General features: G+C 38.4%; 1 protein-coding gene across 2 annotated transcripts in view; it reads right to left on the minus strand.

Moving 5' to 3' along the window:
* Positions 1–22,946, minus strand: part of WDR70 (WD repeat domain 70) — a 243,778-nt gene that overhangs the window by 77,761 nt on the left and 143,071 nt on the right. For both annotated transcript variants that reach the window (XM_090276166.1, XM_090276167.1), the window contains exon 10: positions 15,322–15,496. In XM_090276166.1, coding sequence (XP_090132292.1) covers positions 15,322–15,496 — 175 coding nt within the window. The remainder of the gene's footprint in view (positions 1–15,321; positions 15,497–22,946) is intronic.

Consider the following 22,946-nt stretch of genomic DNA (forward strand, 5'->3'; position numbering starts at 1 on the left):
CTCTTCCTCGCTGATGGTCCCCTCAGCTGGAGAAGGAGCCCAGGAACCCGCCCTCTGGGAGGCCCAAGAGGCGGCGGTTAAAAGGACGGACTCCGGAGCCAGGCTGCCCGGTGTCAAAACCTAGATCTACCTGCTCCTTACTGTGTGCCCTTAGGTAAATAATTCAATCTCAGTTAACTCATCCCTAAAATGGAGATAAGAACATTAACCTTCCAGGTGGTAAAACACGCAAATACACTGAAAGCATTTTAAAAAATTCCTGGTACCTAGCAGGTGGGCAGTGCTAGCTCCTAGTCTAATAATTATTATTATTACTATTACTACCATCACTACCACCACCACCATTACTAATGTTGAGGTAGGCAGCAGTGAGAGGCAGTCAATTCTCTGGTCAACTTTTATAGGTCATATCAGAACAACGCTACCTGCATCACGTGGGCAAACGGTCTTGATGTAGTTCTGTATAATACATTAAAAAGACTATGAATATAAATGACTGAATGAAAGAATGAATACTTATTTACCTTCTACTAAATACCAGGGGCTGTGCTAGGCACTTGCACAAAGGTTATCTTATTTTATTCTATTTTCAGATGAGAAAAATGAGGCTCTGGAGGCAAAGTGCTCTTTTTATCACATGAGAGCTCCCTCTGGGGAACTTAAAGAGGAGCTCAGAAAGAGGAGCCACATCAGGCTAACACAGAAGATTCACAATAATAACTAAGTATTCATTATAAAAAAAAAGACTACAAGTTCCAAATACAGTATTCCCTCACTTATCGCAGGTATTATGTTCTAGATCCCCCTGCGAAGTAGGAACCTTACATTTATTCTACACTCTTAAACCTACGTAACTTTAACAACATACATATACAATACCGCAAAATCCCGCAATATAGTGAAAAATCCACGATAAGTAATTAAATATAATATTTTTTTAAAATCCTGCAATATAGTGCGGCCGCAATAAGCAAACCACGATATAGAGAGGGACTGCTGTAATTTAAACCAGTAAACTTTTAGAATATAATCCACTTGTCTACTGACTATTAACAGTTTTATTTTCTAAGTGTTAACTGTGTATAAATTAATTTTCACAACAAGGATTTATATTATTTGAGAGTAGGATCTGTCTTTTCTGTAAAGCTCCCAAATCATCTAGTTCAATATCTGGTAAATACCCAATTTGATACCATCAAGGACAAGGATGGAGACTACAATCACCATACCTAGTAGAACATACTGAATTCCAAGGGTTCGGTTATAGAAAACTATGGGAATAATGCCCAGTACCTTTAATAATAAAGTGAATGAGAGGATCTGGGGGTAGAGGATGAAGTCAGCTTTAGCGAGACAAATTTCAGATGATACAAGGGAATAGCATCAAGTAGCAGTGAACTCACGACAAGGAAGTTAGGCTTTTAAAATTCCCCTTCAATCCTTCTGATGATACCAAGCAGAAAGTCTTGATTTGGCACTAATTTGTCTGTAACACCTCCATAACACTTGCTCATATCGCTTTAACACAGAAAAATTTCAGACACAGAGCCCTGCCAGACAATAGTATCTGTGGTACTTATAACTGTTTTACTTTTAACACAATTTTAAAAACAGCTCTGTTCTATTTACAGCAACAATGGCTTTTTATTTATGGTAGAGTTATGTTTCCTTTATGGATGGGGGCAGGGGAATGCGGAATGATTCCTTAACGGGCACTGCATGTTCTTACGGGGGGACAAAACGTTTCCAAACAAAAGAAAGCCGGTAGTTGCACTAGATGGTGAACACATTCAAAACCACGGAATTGTATATTTTAAAATGGTAAGCTGTATGTTATGTGCATTTACGCCAATTTTAAAAAGCAGTTATTTTTAAATTATTTTTTAATTTTTATTTAATTTTTAATTTTTTTTAAAAATTCTCATCTGAAGACATTTTTTCATTGCATTTAGAACAAGAGGAAGGGAGAGAGGAAAGGAGAAAAAGAAACACCAATTCGATAGAGAAGTGTTGATTGGTTGCCTCTTGCACATGTCCAGTGACGCATCTTTTGCATCCATCTGCCTCCTGTTCCAAGTCTCTGCAGCCCTCCTCCCCCGCCCCACCATTCTAGTGCCCGCTGTGCTCATGATGACCTCTGGTCACTTAATGCCCCAAACCATTTATTCTTCATCGTCAGTCAAAGCTTCTCTTTTTTTAAAAGTATAGGCTTTAACTACATTTCGAAAGAATCAATGTTAGCCTTTCCTACCTCACAAGGTTGTGGTAAAGATCAAATTATATGTGGGATATGCTTTAGAAGTATTTTTTCAAACTCTGGATTCTAACTCATTAGTGGGTCATAAAATCAATTTAACAGATTATGGTCAGTACTTTTCAGAAATGAAATGAAAGAAAAAATATAAGAACGCACTGTACACTACAAAATGAGAAAGAATTATGAGGGTAGGTGTGTGTATCATTGTGCTCAAAGATATGTATGTAGTTGGTCACAACGTAAAATGGAATATACTGTGGGAGAGGAAAAAATACAGCTTTCCAAGACAAGCAAGCCCTTTCTCTCTTTGTATTTTCAGATCGAGAGAGTTTAAGAACTGCTTTTCAGAAGGATTATCACATGATGCACACAGGAACAAGCTCCTTAGTCACCTGTCCCATGAGCATCAGTGTTTGCTACCCACCAGGGTAAAACTCTTCCAGCAAAAAGTACAGTAGTTTTCCCTTATCTGCAGGGTCACTACCCAAGGTTTCAATTACCTGCAACTAACCATGGTCTGAACTATCAAATAGAAAATTTCAGAAATGACTCATAAGTGTTAAATTTTGCACCGTTCTGAGCAGTGTGATGAAATCTCAGGCTGTCCCACTGTTGCACCGGGACGTGAAGCGTCCCCTTGTCCAGCAGAGCCCCACTGCATACACTACCCACCCATCAGTCACTTGGCCACGTCATCAGAAAGTCAATGGTAACCTAAGGCTACGTCACAATGCCTCTCATTCACTTCGTCTCTTCATTGGCTCATCTCACATCATCACAAGAAGCCTGGGGCCAGCACAGTAAGACATTTTGAGAGAGTGATCGCACTTGCGAAACTTTTATTGTTATATTGTTGTAATTGTTCTATTTTATTAGTAGTTACTGTTGTTAATCCCTTACTGAGCCTAATTTATAAGTTACCCTTTATCATAGGTATGTATAGGAAGACACATACTTTATACAGGGCCCAGTACTACCTCTGGTTTCAGGCTTGGACTGGGGAGTTGTGCAACGTCTCTCCTGCAGACAAGGGGGGACTACCGTAAAATTCTTTCTCAGATAGCTTCGAGTGAAAATAACTCTTTATACTATAACTAACTATAGAGAAATTTAGGCAATAAGTTCAAAACTACTTCTGAATTAAGGTCTGACCCTTGCATCACTTTGCAGAATAGAGTTGAAAGCCACAAAAACTCTGACAAGTCACAAAACGGATAAATATTTAAAATATTCTGAATTGCTGAGGTTTAACAGAATCTTACAACGCTCTTCCATGTGGGTCTCACATATAAAAATAAAAGTTTCTGAGGCGTTGTGAGAAGTGTGGAAAGCCACTAAGTCTTGGGCAATTAGCCGGAGGAGGACAGAAAGAGAAGAAGCCAGGGCGGACTCGCTGAGGCGCCGAGCTAGGGCTCGGGAGCTGCGTCCCCAGCGGCCGGAGCCGCGTCCCTCTGCAGGGAAGCACAGCAGCTGAGCGCTGCACGCAGACCGCAGAGCTGGTTCACATTTCTGGCGCAGCCAGTACTTTCTGTATATAAAGTCCTACTAGTGACTCTATTGAGTGAACAGTTAACATTTACTATATTGTTTATAATGGTTAGAACAGTAATGTTTGGCCTTGTCAGCTTCCACAATAAATCACAGCCGTCCTGAAGCTGAGAAACACGGCTCGGGAAATCTCTCTCCTAGAGAGAGGCATCCCTTATATAGGCTTCCTAGAGACTGCAGCCATCCCGCAGAGAGACTGACCATTTTAGAAGATACAGCAGTCCTATCGGGACAACTGCGGAGGGCTTTACTTGTGCTATGGAAAACACCAAAAGTCGTTCTAAAAAATAATCTGGGAGCATTTATACCATATTGTCAATGAATACAAGGTAATGATAAAAGTGAAATTAACTGTTCAACATTAGCTAAAATAACACATAATTGAAGCAGGCTTTCATGCAATCCAAATTCTCAACTCTCAAATAGCCTACTCACCATTAGAAAAATCCGGCATCATGAAAGGTAATAATGAGTTTTATGGAATCATTTTCCAAATTAAATTAAGCATATTATACCAGTGAACAATTTTTTTAGAAGGCATAATTTAAAATACTGTGGAAGCCCTGGCTGATGTGACTCAGTGGGTGCGGGGGCATCGTCCCACAGACAGAAAGGAGGTCACGGGTTCGTTTCCCCGTCAGGGCACATGCCTGGGTTACAGGCGAGGTCCCCAGTAGGGAGAAAGCATGCAAGAGGCAACTAATCAATGTTTCTCTCCCTCTCTTTCTCACTCTGTTACACTCTAAGAATAAATAAAATATTCTAAAAAAATTAAATAATGTGGAAAAATTACCTTTATATTAAAATTTACCCATTTGTCAATTCTAGCTTCAAAAACTCTTCAGAGTCCAAGCATCAGCGCCACCACAAGCTCCCTCCCCCAGGAAACTGCCTGGATGCCTAGAACCCCCACCCCAATCAGTCTCCTGCTTCCACCCTTCCCCTACAGTTATCCCCATGCAGAAGGGCCAGAGTGATTCTTTTTAAACTGTAACTTGGATGATGGCATTTTTCTCCTACTATCTAGTGGCACTCAGAAGAGTCTTCAAACTCTCTTACATAGCCTCCAAGGCCCTATCTGATCTGATACCCTCTGCCCCAACCTCCCCCGTTCACTCTTTCCTGAGAAGGAAGGGAGCTTATCAATCTGACTGTGAATGAGGGAAGAACTCACTGAGAATGGTGGGCCCAGCTCTTCCCTCTTCTTTCTTGAATGCCAACTGCCCTTAGGGAGAATGCTCTGCTTCTTCATGCCCTGAGTCTTCCTGGGGCAAGCCTGGCCACGACCAGTGTGGGATGAGGCTGGGGGGTGGGGTGGGGAGGCTGGGAGCACATCTGTCCAATTCTAGGGGTTAGTTAGGAGGCTCTTTTGGCTTCCATCCTCCTCTACCATCTGTAACACAGCTGCATTCTGGCCTCCATCTGTCATGCTTTAGTGAAGAGTCTTATTTCTCCATTTGCTTAGAAACCAGGTAGGGAAGAGGGGTACTAATTATTAGGGCTAATAAAAACCCCAATACACAAAACACATGCAAGGCACACACACACCTTATATGTGAGTACAGGAAAGAATCTACAAGTGCTCATCTCTGGGTGGTGCAGTTAGAGGTGATCTATTTTCTTCATATACTTTTCTATTTTGGATGAACATTTTTACACATAACTATGGATTACTTTTAGAAGCAGGAAAAAATAGCCAAAATTAACTTTCTTTGGGGATATTTAAAGGGCAAAGCTTGGGAAATGGTTTTTAGAGGGAATTATGAGCTATGTTTTGGATACATGTCTAATGAAATTGAAAACAGACTTACAAAATGACTCCATAATTATGATTACACACAATGCAGGTAAGAATGTCTGGCACTTTTTACAAATATTTCATAATTACTTTCACTTTAATTTCTTGGCTTAATCCAAGTCAGCAAATAGTGATAAAATTACATCATTCTCTTAAATCTAGTACCTCTTGTTTATGTATTCACTACAAAGGAAACAGAAGATTATACTAACTGCTTACTTATAATGTTTATACATTTGACTCCAAAACAGAAGCTTTTCTTCATATATTGTAGAGGTTTTTGATTCATGACCTATTTCCATTTTTTCTCTCGTAAGTATCAACTATACCTGTAAGTATTCTACCCTTACCACATTTAGGAAAATTCTTCTATATTTGCTTATGAGTGAAAATGTTTTAAGAGTACTTATAAAACCACAATGAGATGTCACTCACACCCTGTTACGATGGCTGTTATCAAAAAGATAAGAATGAGCCTTGGTGAGGATGTGGAGCAAAGGGAACCCTTGTACACTGTGGGGAGGACTGTAAACTGGAGCAGCCGCCACAAAGAACAACATGGAGGTCCTCAAAAGATGAAAAATAAAACTACCACATAATGTAGCAATTCTACTTACAGGTGTTTATCTGAAGAAATCCAAAACATTAATTCGAAAAGGTATATGCAACCCTATGTTCATTTCAGCATTATTTACAATCACCAAGATAGAGAAACAACCTAGTGTCCATCGATAGAGGAATGGACAAAGAAGTGGTGCATACATACAAGAGAATATTACTCAGCCATAAAATAAGATGAAATCTTGCCATCTGTGACAACATGGATGGACCCAGAGGGTACTATGCTAAGTGGAATAAGTCAGAGAAAGACAAACACTGTATGATTGATCTGACATAAGGAATCTAAAAAATAAATAAACAACCAAAACAGAAACAAACTTATTGATACAGAGAACAATGTGATGGTCACCATATGAGAGGGTGGTTGGGTAGAAGGGTGAAAAAAGTGAAAAGGATTAAGAATTACAAATTGGCAATTATAAAAATAGTCATGGGGATATAAAGTACAGCATAGAGAATATAGTCAATAATACTGTAATAACCATGTATAGTTCCAGGTGGGTCTTGAAATACTGCGGTGATCACTTCTCAAGGTATATAAATGTCTAATCACTATGTTGTACACCTGAACCTGATATAACATTGTATGTCAACTATAATTGAAAAATTAAAATACTTATAAATCTTTAAGTAAATACTTATGTTAACTCATTTTTAATTTTTCTTCAGCTCCACTGAACAACTTTGATCAGTACATAATGATCTAAACCTAAAAAATTTCTCACACAGTATTTTAAGCAGTTATATGTTTTTCCTTCTATATGTTAATGTCTACGCATCGAGGCAGGGTATAAGTTTTGCCTTTCTAAAGCTACAGCACGGAAGTTCGACTTCGGGTGCAGTTTTGAAAATATTATAACCCATTTTAAGAATAAAAATAAGGGCTGATTGTTTTCTTTAACAGCTTTACTGAAGTATAACCTGATACTATAAAACCCACCCACTTCAAGTACATAATCCAATGACCTTTAGTAAACCCACAGCTGTGCAGTCCATCTCCACGCGGACGTGAGACCAGCGCAGCGAGGCACAGGGACTGGGAGCCCAGGCCCCAGTGTGACCGGCTGGCTCCGCAATTCAGCTCCACGGCCTTGGGCAACTTTCTTCTACTGTGCTTTAGTTTTCTCATCTAAACTGTGGTTCTTGGTAGTACCTCCTCACAGTATGATTCTGAGGGTCAAATAAATGAACATATATATATATAAAAGCACTTGGAACAGTAGATGCCTCAAAGTGCTCAATAAATATTAGCTATTATTAATATCATACGATTTAAAATCCATTTATTAGAAAACAATAGGCTGAAATACTACTGATGCAGATAAACACTCCATACTGAAGGCTAAGTCAAACACCCTGTAACAACACATCAATTTGATTATAATGAAGCCTGATTAAATTTCAAATTTAAAAACCAGAATAACAGTGATTAAAAACCAAACCAACTCAAGATAAAACTTACGATGCTCTGATAGCATCCAATCAGCCACTTATTGAACACATATTTACTGGGAACAGATGCTCTATGGCATGTTCTCCTTAGACACAGGAAGACGGAAATAAGGTTAAAAAGCCCCTTACTTATAAACCTTAGGGAAGACAAAATAAATGAGCAGGCAAATAAAAAGTAAAACAAAATAATTACGTGGTGGTAAGTGCTATAAATACGATACAACAGGGCAAAGGGACAGAGCTGTAGAGGCAGAAGAAAGCAAGGGCACTACACCTACCCCCCTAGGTGGAGAACCAGCCTCCTTAATGTATATTTTCAAATACCACGCTGCCCTGTGGTTCTGAGATGACATTTCCCCTGAGGCCAGAATGAGTAGTTAGCACCACATCCAGGGCAACAACCATGGCAAAGGCATACAGGCAGCAGAATAACAAGTACAAGGGCCAAACGGTGGGACAAGGCCAAGTAATACTTGAGGAGCAGGAAGAGGTCAGCTAGCTTGCAGTTTAGTGAGCATGAAGGAGAAGAGAAGATGAGGTGAAAGACCGAGGCAGACACCAGAATGGTGCATTATTTCACTATCTGAAACACCCCTTCCCTTTCCAACACTTTGAGCCACTGTTAGGTCATTAACTGGACATTCCTGAAATCTGAGGAACCTCACCATCACCATGGGTCCAACTACGGCAAAGAACTCTTCACTTATTAAAAAGATGAGATTTTAAAATGAAAGATTAAGTTTTAAAGAATGCAACCTAATTCTGTTATTTGAATGTTTTCAGGGTCTACACATCTAGATAAAAAATCTTCTAGCATCATACTGTTCATGAACATGGGAGAGCAAACAGTACATGATCTAGCCTTCTTCGATGGGCCAGATCTCCACCACCAAGTGGGGCTTGCACAAAGACAAACAGGGTAGAGTGGTCACTACAGGGAAAGGTGCCAAGACAACACGCTATGTCTCCCTCCACAACTAAGAAGGAATACAATTACCACAAAACTAGAGACAACCAGAAGTTCCAGAAAGTCAAGCTGCATGGAAGTCCAACAAACAAGGATATAAAGAAGAAATACTCATCTAGACAGGTGTGACAGCTCTACCTAAGACACAGAGGCAAACACAGGAGCCTGTCAAGATGAGACAGAAGTATGGCCCAAAAGGGGGAACGGATCAAGGTTCCAGTGGGAGAACTAAGCGACAAGGAGATAGACAACCTAACAGATGAAGAGTCCAAAACACTGGTGATAAAGATGCTCACAGACTTGACAGATATGCTTAACTATCGCAAACATGTAAGGGAAGAAATGAAATGAAGGAAAGTCCACATGAAACCAATAGTGAAGGGAAGGAAACCAGGGTTCAAATCAACAATTTGGAACATAAGGAAGAAATAAATAGTCAACCAGTATAAAATGAGGAAACAAGAATTGAAAAAAATGAAGAGAGGCTTAGGAACCTCTGGGACAACTTTAAACATGTCAATATCTGAATCACAGGGGTGCCAGAAGGGGAAGAGAAAGAGCAAGAAATTGAAAACTTATGTGAAAAAATAATAAAGAAAAACTTCTCAAATTTGGAAATAGACATACAAGTCCAGGAAGCAGAAAGAGTCCCAAACAAGCTAGACCCAAAGAGGACCACACCAAGACACATCATCATTAAAATGTCAAAGGTAAAAGATAAAGAGATAATCTTAAAAATAGCAAGAGATGAGAGTTATCTACAAAGGGGTGCCTATAAGACTATCACTGATTTCTCAAAAGAAACTTTGCAGGCAAAAAGGGACTGGCAAGAAGTATTCAAAGTGATGAAAAGCAAGGACCTACAACCAAGATTACTCTATTCAGCAAAGCTATCATTTAGAATGCAAGGGCAGATAAAGTGCTTCCCAGGCAAGGTTAAGCTAAAGAGTTCATCATCACCAAGTCGCTATTATATGAAATGTTAAAGGGATTTATTTAAGAAAAAGAGGAAGATCAAAACCATGAACATTAAAATGACAACAAACTCATAACTATCAATAAGTGAATCTGAAAAATAAAAACAAAAACAAACCAGAATAGGAACAGAATCATAGGTCTGGGGATCAGGTGAGGGGGCAGGGGGAGAAATGGGGAAATGGTGCAGGGATTAAGAAGCATAATTGGTTGGCACAAAATAGACAGGGCGAAGTTAAGAATAATATAGCAAAGGGTGAAGTCAAAGAACTTGTATGCATGACCCATGGATATGAACTAAGGGAGGTGGGATTGCTGGAGGGAAGGAGAGTACTGGGCAGAGGGGAGTAAAGAGGAAAAAAATTGGGACTACTGTAACAACATAATCAATAAAATATACTTAAAAAATAATAATAAAATAAAGTAGAGGATAACCAGGAGGAAAAGAATATTGTCTACTTTGATTTTTTTTTTTTTTTAGTTTTTCTATTTACAGAGCAAGTCATAGGAGATACTCCAGTGTTGATTACAGACCAGCTAAAAGACGGTAGGTCTCTGAGGAAATGTGAACTCTATATTCAGTATGTGGTGAGTACTGAAGCAGTGAGTATTGCGTTTAACCAGTTGTAAACTGGGGCTGGGCATACCAGAGCAGATGCACAGAGAAGGGAGAAAGTATCCAACAACACACGTTAAGAGATGATGAGGTCTGAAGCAGAGTGAAGACAAAGGAGATGAAATTGAGGGGGCAGAAGTGAGGGCATAAAACATGATTCCCAAGGCTGGCACTGACTACAGGAGAGAGGCAGAGAATATTCTGAAGTTCTAAAAGAAATAGAAATTCATGAGAACAGCAAAGTGAAAAGGAGATGAGGAACAGCGGTCTGGGTTCACTGAGCTTAAGTGCCCATGCAGTGTCCTGGTGGGAGTGTCCAATGGCAGCTGAACAGCCCTGCAGAAGAATGTGAAGGATGGAATTAAGAGAAACAGACTCAGCTGGTTGTTCCTGAAAGTAGCGGTAACTGAGCTTAAACTGGTTTGTCTCCTTCACAGGAGACTAGAAAAGAGGACGTCCTCCTACTCTAATATGGAGGCAGTGGGAAAGCGCCAGTGAAGGAGGCGGAGAACAAGAAGAGCAAGAAGGTAGCAACTGTCACACGTGGCGTTAAGGCTGCTCAGCTGCCTTGAGTTCAGAGGGCAAGAGAGAAGCTGGCAGGAGAAAAGTTTGTTTCAGAGTGATAGTGTCGATAAAGAGAAGACAGACTATAAAAGACAGCTGAATTTGGTGTTTAGAAAGTCTTATTTTATTCTTAAAAATGCTTTAAAAAATTACTTGTGTTCCTGATTACCTCCCAACTAACTGCTATCTCACTAGAGCTTATTATATTTAAATGAGCTGCTCCAATTATTATGCTAAGTGAAATAAGCCAGTCAGAGCAAGAGAAATACCATATGATCACACTTATATGTGAAATCTAATGAACAAAATAAACTGAAGAACAAAATAGAAACAGAGCTATATCTATTCCCTTACAAGATTGTCCATGACATACTTAATTAAGCAAACTGCAAATTCTCCTTCTATGTAAAAACAAATAAAACCTTTTAATCTGCATATATACGTATTCATAAAGGGAAAGGTACAGGAGGAGAGAAATCAAGCAAATCTTAACATGGGTTATCTGACAGTGAAGGGAGACAGCTAAAGATCTGTGGTGCCCTGGATGTAAGTTACTCCTGGTAACCTGATTTCTGCCTTCTCTCCTTCATACTTGCTCCCTTGGTCACCAGGGGCGTATGTGCCCAGAAGCTTATCTCCTGATGTGATGACTAGTTCTTGCCCCAGCTTCCTCTAGTCCATGCCAACCATTTTTAGCATGGTTGAGAGTGTGTGGGCACTGATCAACCACTGATCTGGAGCGATGTCTCTGCAGGAACTTGCAGGCTTGAGTCTTTCCTGGGGAAGGGGCTGTAGGGTGCAGTCACTTTCCCAAAAGGGACAGACCCAGAATCTGGGCTGGGGCTGCAGACCAAAGGAGCAGTAGGAGGCAGTCAGGTGGAAAGTGGGTCAAGTTGCTGGTTGTACCCAATTGCCACATCAAATTTCAAATATTATTCCCTCCCATTACCCGTGTCTAGGGAAAGCAAAACTCCATGAATATGATGGATCCCCATTTTCCTGAGAAAATCTTAGTCTACAAATAGTGATTGTAATACAAGTAAATATAGCATGTTCTTTCAGTTAAGAGTCTACTGTGTTATAGATTCTCAATAGCTATTAAAGAACACCAACACTGCTTTGAGCAAAATATTTCCAAAGACTTTGGTAGGTGTTTTTATATAAACAGAAGTCACTAGGTATTGCAAAACACTACACATGGTGGAATACTTTAAAAGGCAGAAGTTATATTTGAGAGGGACATGAAAACAACTTTTAAAAATCCACCTATGTTAATACAAATTATGTATTTATACATTATTAAGGATATTACAAAACTTACCTCAATATCTCTGTCATATCTATCTCATTATGTTGTAATATAACTAAGAGTTTTTATGCTACTATCTTAGTCATTCGATATTATTTTATATTAGCTTCAGGTGTACAGCATAATGGTTACACAGTCATATAATTTACAGAGTGATCCCCCCAATATTTTTAAGTACCCACCTAGTACCATATTTAGTTATTACATTAGTTTTTCATGCTAGTATTTTTTAATGTCTTCTTAGAAATACGCTGATGATTTCACTTTATGTTACCTTTTCAGAATGCACTCACTCACTCATGCAACAAAGAGTTACTGAGGACGGCTATGTACTAGGCCTTGGTCTTTGCTCGGGAAATAAAGCAGAGGGCAAAAGAGACAGTATTCCTTTCCCTCATGGAGCCAAATCCTACTGGAGGGAAACAGCCAACAAATAAGTAAATATTCAGTTAAGTATGTCAACTGGTGATCAGCCCTGCGGGAGAAAATAAGAGGGACAGAGTGCTGCTGTTGGGGTAGGGTCTGCACTTTTTACAGGGTGGAGTCAGGAAGGCCTTGCTGCAAAGGACATCGGAGGGCTGCACTGAAGGAGGTGAGGGGGAAAGCATGTGACCATCCAGGGGGGGACGGGTGCTGCAGGCCGAGGGGTTCCACATATGATACAGCCCGAGTCAGGGTGCCTGCTGCTCCCCCTCCAGTGTCATCACCCCGATTTCTGCACCCCCCTCACTTTACGCCCGCCAAGCACTGGCCTCCTTGCTGTTGTGCAGATATACACTGGTGAGAGGAAGCAGGGCCGGGGGGGCAGCGTACAAGCTCCTCTGAAGAAGCCATCTACTCCGACTGAAAGCCAGGCCATCGTCCGACTGTCAGCGATGCTGGACAGACACGTCTCCTGAGCAGCTCTGACAGACCTGTCTGCAAAGACGGGATTGCTCTCCACTCATGCCGTCCAAAGAGGAGCCACTAGGCGCGTGTGGCTGCTGGGCAACTTCACAAGTGGCTAACATGACAGAGGAGCTGAAATGTTGATTGTATTTTGTTCTAATTAGTTTGTTGAACACACTGAAAGAATCAAATGTGGCTTGTGGCCACCATACTGGCCAGCCTAAGTCTACCATAAAGGTGGGTCTTGAGAATACAGGGATTTATCTATCCTTAATAGACAGACATCTTACTTCTTTAAAAAATACGTTTCATTTAATTTGCTGAAGTTCCACTTTGTCCATTAAATATTCTATGATTATGGCAATTGTGATAGATTTACTTGTCATAAAACTTGTGGTAACCATTATTTACCACGTAATTCTTTGGCTACGATGTAGAAACCTATTGCTATTAGGCTTTCTTACCTCGGCTTTACTGTTTCCCTGTGAATGACTTATTATTGCTAAAGTAATAGTCTAAAAATTTTTTTTAAATCTGTTCATTTTTTTATTGGCAACAATTGGATTTATTTATTTTTAATTAAATTTATTGGGGTAACAACAGTTAATAACATTATATAAGTTTCAACTGTACGATTCCCTAACACATCATGCGGGCTCACCACCTGAAGTCTAGTAAAAGTCTGTTTTTAAAATCAAGCTGCATTTCCTGCTAGCAAGCTTTTTCTTGCCAATTGGATTTCTCCTCAGGTGACACACTTACATGCAAATGTAAAAATATGAATGAAATATAATGAATGGGATGTGGTATAATAAGCTATACATTCATGCACTCTTAATTCTAACAAAACAGAATCAAAGGCCATGATTAGCAGCATGGCTAGAAAAGATATGGGGGTGCGGAGGAACTGGGAACAAAGAGCTTTGTTTCCTACAAAGCTGGAAACAGAAGCGACTCATTACTTCAAGAGGTATGCAAGGCCAATCTTTAAAAATTACATTCAACTTTATAAAGATATAAAGGTTCTAAGAGAAAGACACGTATACCAAACACACCATTATCAAGGCTACACAAGAAAACTTCATGGTTTAGAATTTCTATGTTTAAATCAGCAGCACCCGGAGTCGATAAAAGCCTGTTACTGAAAAATTTATTACTTGGTTAAAACTCAGTTTACAAGTCATAGGATTTTAAAACTCTTTGCGCTGTGATGAAGCTTTATGGGGTTTACAGTGAAGATGAAAACAGAAATAAAAAGAGCTGACAAACAGAAAATGCCAAAGCTATCCCCAGCATTATAAACATGGATTTCTTTTTTTCCCTACCATTATTTTTTTACCTTAGTCCAAGAAAACTGAGTTTCACTCATCTGCTTGAAAGGGCAACTATGTTTCCCGAGATCCCTTTCAAAATGTAAATGTTTGATGGGCAATTTTATTGGAAAGATGTTATTTTTATAACTTTTTTAAAAACTAGAATGCAAACTTCATGAAGGTAGGAATTTTTGATATCTGCTGTATTCCCAGTGCTAGAATAGTGGATGCCATATAGTAGGTACTTAATAAATATTTATTGAATTAATAATGGACCAGAACCTTTTACTAAGATTATTTTAACATTAGTAATGTAAAATCACTCCACTTATCAAAATTCGTATTTTACCACCTATACATACAAAGCCCTTTTTAAAGCTTATTGGTAATTCACAGAATTAGCCAAAGTCTAGAATTCTATGATCCTTTCCAGTTCAAATTTTATTTATTATAATTATGACATAAACTGTAAAGAAAGAAATCTGAAACCTAGCCCATTGAAATATTAAGACAAAATATTTAAATTAATACAGAAATAACTGCAAAACAATGAATGGATGGAGCATCCTGGATATTCATAATTTTCTTAAATCTTTTAAAGGGTATTTTCTAGTTGTCTGCTTAGTTTTGTTTTATATTACCATCAAATCTTTCATTTTCAAAATCAAATATGTTCTGTTTCCAGTTTTGTAGAAAACAAAGTTTTTTGAATGCCAGTTCTCCCCCCACCCCCATATCTTGAAATGCCATATAATAAACTGCACAATGCTTTTTAAATTTTATACCAAAAGACCTAATTTATTTTAAAAACAAAAGCTAATACACATTGGAAAATGCTAACCTGGGATGTTTGCTTAAATGTTTACTGCAAAAGTTCCGATGTTTTACCAATTAACACTGAAGTTTAAATTAGGGATAAACTTGGAAAATTAATCTTCTAATATTTTAACATTTGTCCTATATATAAGGTGGTTTTCTCCTAAGAAAAATGGACGCGGATGTCCTTGACTTACGGTCAGATTGCGGTCCCAGATCTGTATGCTCCCATTCTGGCAGGCAGCGGCTATGAGGTTTCCATCTCTGCTATACGTGCACGTGGTGGGAATTACTTTCTTACCCTGCAGCGTCCGTGGTTTAAACACACTTTTTTGCTTCTTTGGGTTTTCAACTTCCCATATCCTCACAGTCCTAAAAGGAATAAGGAGATTTTTTAAAAGAAAGGAGTTTAAAATGTAAAAGAGCCCATTAAGACTGCTTTGACTTTTAAGGATATGAATTTAGTAATTGTTTAAAAAAATAAAATGCACGCTGTAAAACATTCTCCAGTTATAAATGAGGTTACTCACTGAAATGAAGTGAACCACTGGAATGGTGCTGTCAAATCAAAGAGCAAATGGCAAATCCTACTTCCCATCTCAGTTACTAGCTCTGACCCGCTAGAGCAGTTGCCTCCAAAGAGCTCTGACGCTACGCTCTGATCACGGAGGCTGGTGAACATACACCCCTCTGTATACACACACTGATTCCTAAGTCACCTGTATCTGTTAATGCACTGCTATATAACATACACTAGAAAACACAATGAAAAACGAGGTCGTGAAAAAGAATGATGTCCGGCTCTAGGGCCCAGGCAAAGATGCCCGGCCTCTTGGGGAAGAGGGAAAACAAAGCTCTCAGCCCCTGAGTTTTCACTAAGTAAAAGCAATGGCAGTCAGAGCTGGGGTGGGACAGGACGCCCTCCTGCTCACAGTCTTAGCCAAAGGAGTCCTGTGACTGAGGGAGCCTAGGGAAAAAAATCTATATGCCTCAGAGAAGGGAGGGGCGGGGGGAGAGAGAGAAGAAATGCAATAGACAGAAAAACAAAGATGAGTTCAGAGACCTCGTGACAGAAATTATCCAAGCCAAAACACTATGGAACAACATCCTTAGAGTTCTGAAAGAAAAAATGTCAATCTAACATTTTATAGTATAGCCAACAAAAAATATTTCAAAATTAAGACATTTTCAGATAAACAAAAGCTAAGCCCTTTCCATCAGACATGTGCTAGAAGCAAGGTTACAAGTTCTTCAGTAAGAATAAACACGACACAAATGGAAGTCTAAAGCTACACAAAGACAGAGTGCTGATAATGGCAAAAATAAGGGTAAACCTTAAAAACGTTTAAGTCTTTCTAAAAGACAAATGGCTGTAATGCAAACCGAATAACATATTGTGAGGTTTGTAACATGTGTTCAGGTGCACTGTACGACAACAAGAGCACCAAGGCTGGAAGGGAGGGATGGGAGTAAACCGTTTTACACTACAGAGTGATCTCTCCCTTGTCGCGGGTATTACATTCTAGACCCCCCGCCCCCCCGCGATAGGTGAAAATCCGCGAAGTAGGAAGCTTACATTTATTTTAGTATTTACTGTACAGTATTGCAACATCCCGCGATATAGTGAAAAATCTGCGATAATTAAATATCATATTTTTTTAAATCCCAAGATACAGTAAGGCCATAATAAGTGAGCCGCAATATAGTGAGGGACTACTGTACTTGAAATGGTATAATACTCGATGAGAGACTCTGATGCATTAAAGCTATGTATTACACACCCTAAAGTAATCACATTTTTATAATGTATATGTACGAATGAGATAAAATAGAAACAAAAAAATAATCCTATAAAAACAGGAAAAAATAAAGAACCATGGGAGAAATATAAAACAAATGGCAACACAGTAGGTTTAAATTCAACCTCATTAATAATCCCATTAATTGTAAATGGCCTAAAAACTAATTAAAAGGCAAAAAATTGTCAGACTGGATTAGATAAAAGCGAGGCTCAGCAAATTCTGCCTTTAAAAAACATACAAAAACCTTTAAATGGGAAGACTTAGCTAGGCTAACAGCAAAAGGATGAAAAGATAGGCCATGTAAACATAATCAAAAGGAAGCTAGGATGACCATATAAATGTCAGACAAAGTGGACTTCAGAACAAGGAATAAAGCTAGAGGCAAAAAGGAATATTTCATAATGATAGAGTCAACTATCAAGAAGACATAACAATCCTAAATACATATGCCCATAACAGAGCCTCAAAACATGGAAGCAAACTTAACAGAAATAAAACAACAAATTCATACTCAGACCTGTACGCTTCAACAGTCCTCTTTCAGTAACTGATAGAGCAAGTCCGCTCTCCACACACACACATACAATATAACATACAATAACATTTAACATTTTAAATGCACAGTTCCGTGAATTCTGGCAAATGCATAGTTCTATCACTCTAAAAATTACCCTTACGTTGCCTTTTTATAGAAAACCCTCCCTTCCCCAGCTTTAACCCTTGGTAACTATTGACCTGTTTTACATCGCTTTAGTTGCTTTTCCGGTATTATAAAATGGAAATCACACTGTGTGTAGCCTTTTGAGTCTGGCTTCTCTAACTGAGCATACTGCATTTGAGTTCTTCTTATCTGTAACAGCAGTCCATTCCTTTCTGTGAATAAAGGACATCCCACTAAGTGGATATACCACATTTTGTTTCTCCATTCACCAAATGAAGAACACCGGGTTGTTTCCAGTTTGAGGTGATTACAATTAAAGCCACTATAGATACTCATATACAGTTTTTGTTTTGTAAAAATGTCTTCATTTCTCTTGGGTAAATGCCTAGAAATGGGATTGCTGGTTATATGGAAAGTAGCATATTTTTCACGCTATCAGATGCACCTGACCATAAGACACACCTAGGTTTAGAGGAGGAAAACAAGAAAAGAAGTATTCTGAACCAAATGGTGTAATAAAATATTTAATAAAATACAACAGAATAGTATTTCAACCATGTAAAGTGAACAGTAGTCAACAGCAGTATTAAGAATCATCATCACTGTCATTAACAAATGAGGAGAGACTTTAAGGTTCAAGTACTCTTCTAGTTTTCTGGGAACCCCAGGGCAGGTAATACACATCACAGTCTGTGACGCAATATTTGCTCCATAAGAAGCACAGACATTTCCCCCCACTTTTGGGGGCAGGGGGAGTGTGTCTTATGGAGCAAAAAATACAGTATATGTTTTAACATTATAAGAAACTGCTAAACTGTTTTCTGAAGTGACTGTGCTATCTTGCATTCCCACCAGCAATGTATGAGGGTTTCAACTGTTCCATATCCCTGACAGCACTTGGTATTACGAGTTGTTTTTTTTAAGCCATTCTAACTGGTGTGTATTGGTACTGTGATTTTAATTTACATTTCCTAAATGACTAATGAGGCTGCGGATCTTTCCATTTACCAGCTGCTATCCACTTTTCTTCATTGGTGAAATATGTCTTCAGATCTTTTGCCTGTTTTAAAATATTCAGTTTTTTATTTTCTTATTATTATATTTTAAGTGTTCTTCGTCATTCTAGACACAAATTCTTTTTTAAGTTTTATTTATTTGTTTTTTAGAGAGGGGGAAAGGAAGGAGAAAGAGAGAGACAGAAATGTCAATTGGTTGCCTCTTGCATGTCCCCCAACCAGGGACCAAACCTGCAACCCAGGCACATGCCCTCACCGGAAATTGGATTGGTGACCTTTTGCTTTGCGGAGTGATGCCCAACCCACTAAGCCACACTGGTTAGGGCTATATACAAGTTCTTTATCAGATATGTGCTTGGCAAATATTTTTCAAGTCTGCGCTTGCCTTTCACTTTTGAAAAATAATATCTCAAATACCAGATATTTAAAATTTTGAAGTCCTATTTAACAAAATTTTTTATATTATATCTAAGAAATCTTTGCCTAACCCAAGGTCACAGAAATTCTCCTACGTTTACTTCTGGAAGTTTTTTACTTTTAAGTTTTATAACTTAAAACTTAATCTGTTTGAATTAGTTTTTACATATGTCATGAAGTCAAGGTTCTTTTTTGCATATGGTTTTGGCAACATTTGTTCCTGAGCATTATAAAACCTTACCCCCTGCTGAATGTATTCTGTATGGCTTGCTTGTCTCCTACCTCTGTTCACTGCTTCCCATAGTTGATATGCACAAAACCCTGAGAAATACCTTGCGTGCCTATTCTTTTTACACTTGGCTCTGCAACAGTACAGATAAGTTATGGTCATTTCTCCTTTTTTATAACTGAACATCTCCAAAAGTCAGAGGATACTTTAGAATTACAATATGAAAGGCCTCACATAAGTATCATCATTATCTGGCTTGTTTCAAGTTCTTCATCTCTAAAACTGGGATGATACTACCACAATGAGGAGCTGTGAGGATTAAATGAGATCAGGGATGTAAACGTGTCCAGGAGAGTACTTGGAGCACAGTAGGCACTCAATAAATACTAGTTTCTTTCTGCTCTTCCTCTCAGACCATAAATAAAATATTAAAGCTCATAAATCCAACAACTAAGTATGTTCCATTTATTTCAGTGGTATATTAATAGCTTGAGCTAGTTATCAAAATAACAGAAGGAAAAAAGCAGCTAACCTAGCATATAAATGTATGAAATAAATTTCATAGCATCTGATGGTGACTAATTACACTGTGGTTTTATGGCTCTGATTCCCTGAATCTGTGTCTTTGAAAATGGATGCTAAAGTACTAAGCCATTAGGTACCTGTCAAAACATTTTATGCTGAAGAACACATTTTGAAACTTGAAGTGAGATCTGGTCTTGTAAAATTAAAACTGTGTTTCATTAAAAAGATTTAAAAATAGAAGAAGTATCTGCCTGGGCCTTTTTGGAAACACAATGAAAACGCCCAGAAGACAAGAAAAAAACTCAGGTGGGGTCATTACACTGCCTCAGGCACAAATACTTTGTCTTAAAATTCTGAATTCTTTCCAGATACAAGCTGTAAACCTTTCTGGCAGCTGCTGCATAAATGCATCACAGTGTTTGGCAGAAGCCAAGGGAAGCATTAATTTTGCATGGAAATCACTTAAAAGATCTTAGTTTAAATTTTCTTGAAAGACTACATAAGCAACTTTAGGGGTGTGAGAGTCTGAAATTTGCAGGCTCTCTTCAAAAATGCTGAAATATTAAGGTATGATGGTTCCATAGAAATGGGGAAAATGTTCTAGCTTCGATATAAACTCACAATAATCTTCATAAACACACATAATTCACCTACATACACAGAGTAATTGTATTAAGAATGCAGTTGTACTTAAGAGAAATGTTCTGTACTAATGTTTTACACTTAAAATTATTGAAATTAGGCCTTATGAAATCTAACATCAAAGTAGGGAATGAATACTACAATAAATAAACACACTCTTCCATTTATGGCCAACTGATTTTCAACACAGATGCCAAAACAATTCAAGGGAAGAAGAATGGTCTTTTCAAAAAAATGATGCTGAGACAACTAGATACCCATCCATATGCGAAAAGGTGAATGTGGACTGACTTTTACTTCACATCAGACAAAAATTAACTTAAAATGGATTTTAGACATAAATGTAAAACTTAAAATATGACCTTGGATTAGGGAATGACTTCTTAGATGCAACACCAAAGAACAAACGATAAAAAGAAAAAAAAAAAAAGATAAATTGGGCATTGTCAAAATTAAAAATTTTGTTTAAAGACAAGCTATAGACTTGGAGAAATATTTATAAATCATATATATGATAACAGAATGGTGTCTAGAATATCTAAAAAACTTTTATAAATTAATATAAAGTGTCCTAATTTTTACATGGACAAAAGATTTAAGTACATGTTTCACTAAAGAATGTATGCAAATGCCCAATAAACCTGTGAAAAGATGCTTGACATTGTTATTAAGAAAATAAATGCAAATCAAAATTACAATGAGATAGCGCTTCGCACCCACTAAAATAGCTATAACCAAAAAGACAGACAAGAGTAAGTGTTGGTGAGGAAGCAGAGAAACTGAATCCTTCATACATCGTTGGTAGGAATGTGCAGTGGTGGAACCCCTTTGGAAAACAGTCTGGCATTTTTGTGAAACAGATTTACCACATGACTCAGCAATTCCACTCCTCGGCGTCCACCCAAGGAAACTGAAGAATGTCCCCATGCAACAGCTTTACATGAAGTTCAGAGATGCATTATTACTAACAGCCAATAAGTAGAAACCACCCCAACGCACAGTAACTGAAGAATGGATACACAAAATATGACACTGCCGTACAACGGAAAACTGGCAATAAAAAAGTGATAGACACGTACAAGTACAACTGAGGCAGCCATAACAAATAACTACAAACTGGTGGCTTAAAACAATGAAGTTTTTCTTCCACAGATCTGGACACTCTAGGGGAGAAGCCCTCCTTGCCTTGCCCACCTTTTGGAGCCTGTCAGCATTGCCTGGCTTCCTTGGCTTATAAACACACCACTCCAACCTCTGCCTCTGTTTTACATGGCCTTCCCCTCTGTGGGTCTTCTCCTTTTCTGTCTCTTAAAGGATACTTGCATGGGACTTAGGGTCCACCTGGATAATCCAGGACAATCTCATCTTAAGATCCTTAACAATTACCTCGGCAAAGATCCCCTTCCCAAGCAAGGTAACACTCACAGGTTCCAGGAATTTGACAGGGAAATACCTTTTGGGGAGCTATTATTTAACCCACTGCTCACTATAACATGGATAAACCTCAAAACACATTATGCCAAGTAAAAGAAGGCAGACACAAAAGGTCATATATTGTATGATCCCGTTTTTCTGAAATGTCCATAAAAGGCAAATATATAGACAGAAGCAGGTTAGTGGTTGCCTTGGGCAGGGGTAGGAATGGGGAATGACTGAGCATGGTTTCCTTTTAGGGTGATGGTAGACACTAAATGGCTGTGATGGTTGCACAACTCTGTTAATATACTAAAAATCACTTAATTGCTCCATCCTCTTCTAGTTTCAGCTGGAATCTGTACAGCTCAAAGGACCATTAAATTCCTAGAATGACTGTGAGTAATCAAACATTTTGAGGACCACTTTAGGAAACTTCAGATGAAGTTCATCAAATGGAATTAGAGGAGATTCTCAATTTAAAATATATACCAATATTCTTATTAGACAAAAATTACTCCCTGCTCTCATAAACGAAATAACCCTGAAGCTCTTTACGAAACACTTTTAAATCTCTTATCTCATTAAGTCACACAACAAATGAGATCAGGGTCTGGTATGTAGATTAAGAAGTGAAGACTCCTGAATTACATTGAGTGTTCGTCCAAGTTACCTGCCGGACCACTGTAGGCAAAGTACTAAGCAGCTTCCTACAAATACAAAATATATAATATATTAAGATACATATTCATACCTATATCTCAATAAGTAGCTTTAAATATAGGAAGAGGGAAGGGAAAACTGAGATCTATAATGGAATATGTTGAGGCAGTAGGTTCTTCCCCACACCCCCCCAAAAACCTTTTATTTTAGCCTATCATGAAGCTTACAAGAAATGCAGAGGAGTATTTTAAAAGAACACCCACAGGTAGATGCTGAGAATGTTCTGCTCAGACTTATGGCAAAAATGCTTTGCAAGTATTTCAAAAGAATATATGGAGACCTTCATATACCTTCTACAGGGCCACACCGAAACCATCCAAATAGACACCTATTTGGACTCCTTTTATTCTCTCAATATCTAGCATTGTTTTGTACACATAATAGGCTTTTAATA

Source organism: Furipterus horrens, unplaced genomic scaffold (genome assembly GCF_987537825.1).
Source record: "Furipterus horrens unplaced genomic scaffold, mFurHor1.1.pri manual_scaffold_5, whole genome shotgun sequence".
Classification (NCBI taxonomy): domain Eukaryota; kingdom Metazoa; phylum Chordata; class Mammalia; order Chiroptera; family Furipteridae; genus Furipterus; species Furipterus horrens.